General features: G+C 44.8%; 1 protein-coding gene across 1 annotated transcript; it reads right to left on the bottom strand.

Annotated features, from left to right (window-relative positions):
- Nucleotides 1–425: 425 nt before the first annotated feature.
- LOC137361526 (probable G-protein coupled receptor 139) lies at nt 426–1,862 on the bottom strand. Its single transcript, XM_068026351.1, has 2 exons — nt 1,844–1,862; nt 426–1,336 (listed from the first exon to the last, which is right to left on the bottom strand). The coding sequence occupies exons 1-2, from the start codon at nt 1,860–1,862 to the stop codon at nt 426–428; spliced, it is 930 nt and encodes a 309-aa protein (XP_067882452.1).
- Between the last annotated feature and the right edge of the window lie 824 nt (nt 1,863–2,686).

Genomic DNA, 2,686 nt, shown 5'->3' with positions numbered 1-2,686 from the left:
TGGAAGGGAGATGCACTCAAGAAAGTGTCACCAAACATAAAACAATTAATAATCAACTTACACGGGAAGATTTCCAACATATTTTATTTTTAAGAAGCTTTTCCTTCTAAGTAGATGTGAGTAACTGCGAATAGAACCAGTGGAGTTGAAGGAGAGATTCTGTCTGCTGTTACCCCGGCTGTCTTGCCGGGGTCGGTCTGACTCTTGGTGGCCTGCCGCCACGATTTGAAGTTGTGTGTTGCAAACCCACCCGCGGTAGTCTATTTTCTGTCTGTCATTACTTGACTGTCACCTTGCAGCTCTTTGTCATGTGCGATTCCCCGTCGTTGTATTCGGGTTATAAAGCTGTTGGTCACATTTTGCCCCTCGGTGATCAACAGTACATCCGTAGAAGGGAATAAATGGGACCCGCTGCTGGGCTGCCCTCAGTTGCTTAGTTTATTCATTAATTGAATAATTGATGTAACTGGATATTTCACCATATTCCTAATCTGCTCCCTGAACTTGGACTGAGTCACTGCATAAATAAATGTATTTGTACAGCAACTGAATGCCCGCAGCATGTAGCTTAATCTTTGAAACATATATTCAGAATCGCTGTAATCCCGCGGTTCTGATCCTGTAATGATATAATAGAAGAAATGTATAACATACACCAACCAGAGGAGCATGAAGCTGCCTGATATGCTGAAAAGTAAAATAATCGATTTTCTTCTGCTCTCCATCTCTGGGTCACTGCAATTCTCTCCCTTGCTCCGACCCCTCAGTCCCTTACGGACTCGACTGGCCACTAAAATGTGTCTGACTGTCAGAGCGTTGAGCAAAAATATTAGAGCGAATGGGAGCAATGGGGTTAAAACCGTATCAAACCAGTCAAGTCCCACCCATCCAGGATCAGTATAATAGTTTGACTTTAAAGCACAGAACCATGGCATATTGTCAATTATCCATAAAGGTTCATATGCAAAGTAAAAGGGGACATTTTTTAAGCAAAGCAGAATCGAGGTTGTTGTTAGAACCACAACTGCAATTTTCTCGGTGCAATATTTTGTTTTCAGCTTCTGGCAACAAATGGCAATAAATCGAACAAAGGTGAAAGTAACTGTGAACCAGACAGAAACTTCAGTAGCTGCACAAAACATGACAACGATGACAATACATACAGGGGTGGTGACCAGGAAAGATCCCAGGAAATAATAAAATGCAACCCGCCACAGTAAGACCCCAGTGATAATGAAGAGTAGGTCCGTCGTTGCCATGGCCACCAGGTATCGAGTGGTGCAGGTGGAGAGGCCGCAATTTCCCTGGGAGAGGATCACAATCGCTAGTAAATTAACTGTAAGAGAGAGCAGGGAAAGGTGACTGGAAATTACTGATCAAACATTCTCTGCATCTGACAAAAACAGAAAGAGCAGGACATTAGCAACAAAAACAGGTGGGATTGAAACGAGTTATATGTCTTTTTTTTTAAATGTCAACACTAATCCCAATATAGCTCTTACCCGCCAACTTCCGGGTTTAATGGAGTCGGGACAGGGTACGGAAAGAGAACTGCTCCCAGGAGGAGGGTTGGCAATTTAAATATTTTCATGGTCCTGGAAGTCTCTGATGTAATCTGTTTTACACATGTAACTCTGGCCGCCAGGTTTCCCCGTTCATAACCCAAGCCACAGAGAAAGACACTCGAGATTAGCAATCAGAATCATCCGCCACTCTGTTATCAAGCTATTCGCTCTGAATTAGATAAGTCACAGCAGAGGTTGATGTGCAGGATAGACCCGTCCAACCGCAGGATTCAATAATCTGCGGGAATGGAGCCCAGCAAGGAATCAGACCCCACTACCTGGGACCGGACCTTCCATCGTATCTTGTACCAAACATTTCCCTCGCCCTATCTGGGCTCATTCCCCAGCATTGCAGACTCATCCTGGTGTTGAGGATCAGAAATTCCAACTCCATTGTTCCTACCCATACACGGACCATGCTGCACAATAGGTGACTCCTCTCTGGGCTGGGGAATTGGCAGCTTAGCGATTAGAAATTTCACCTCCTGCAGAGCTAGTGTTTGGCCATCCCCCAATGTAACACAATGAACCCCCAAACCGGTGGTAAGGATTTGACAGGGCTGGTCCTGAGGTCTGCTCCAGACTCCTTCATACCCAACCGGAAGCCAAGCCCATCAATCGTCTGATTTCACCACGGAGGATACCACAAGCATGAAAGAGGCATCTGTGGAGTTAGAAATCGGAAACTCCTGTTACCACATATCTCACACCCCTGCTGATATCCAGGCTTAACCATTGACGTGGAAACAAAACACTGAAACAACAGTAAAACTGATTAACTAGGAAAATACTGAAAACATTCACCACGCCTGGCAGTGCCTGTGGGGAAATAAACAGCGTTACCCATTCAACAGATCGGTTTTCCTCAGAAATGGAAGAAACTGGAGATAATCTGTTTGCAAGTAATTATACAGCCATTTAAAAGTGGTGTATGAGGGAAAGAAAGAGAAGTGGGAAATGTCTGCAAATGGGTGGAGGACAGGAGTGATTCATTGATAAAGGGATGATAGTGCACGGCAAATGGAACAATTAAAGAAACAGAGAATGGGTCCAGTTGTGGTGGGGCGGCAGGTGCGGGTAGATCCCAGTGGCGTGAATCAACCTGCCAGTTTTGTAACAGA

Source organism: Heterodontus francisci, unplaced genomic scaffold (genome assembly GCF_036365525.1).
Source record: "Heterodontus francisci isolate sHetFra1 unplaced genomic scaffold, sHetFra1.hap1 HAP1_SCAFFOLD_368, whole genome shotgun sequence".
Classification (NCBI taxonomy): Eukaryota; Metazoa; Chordata; class Chondrichthyes; order Heterodontiformes; family Heterodontidae; genus Heterodontus; species Heterodontus francisci.
The sequence above is the reverse complement of the archived record's forward strand: the minus strand, read 5'-3'. Positions and strand labels throughout refer to the sequence as shown.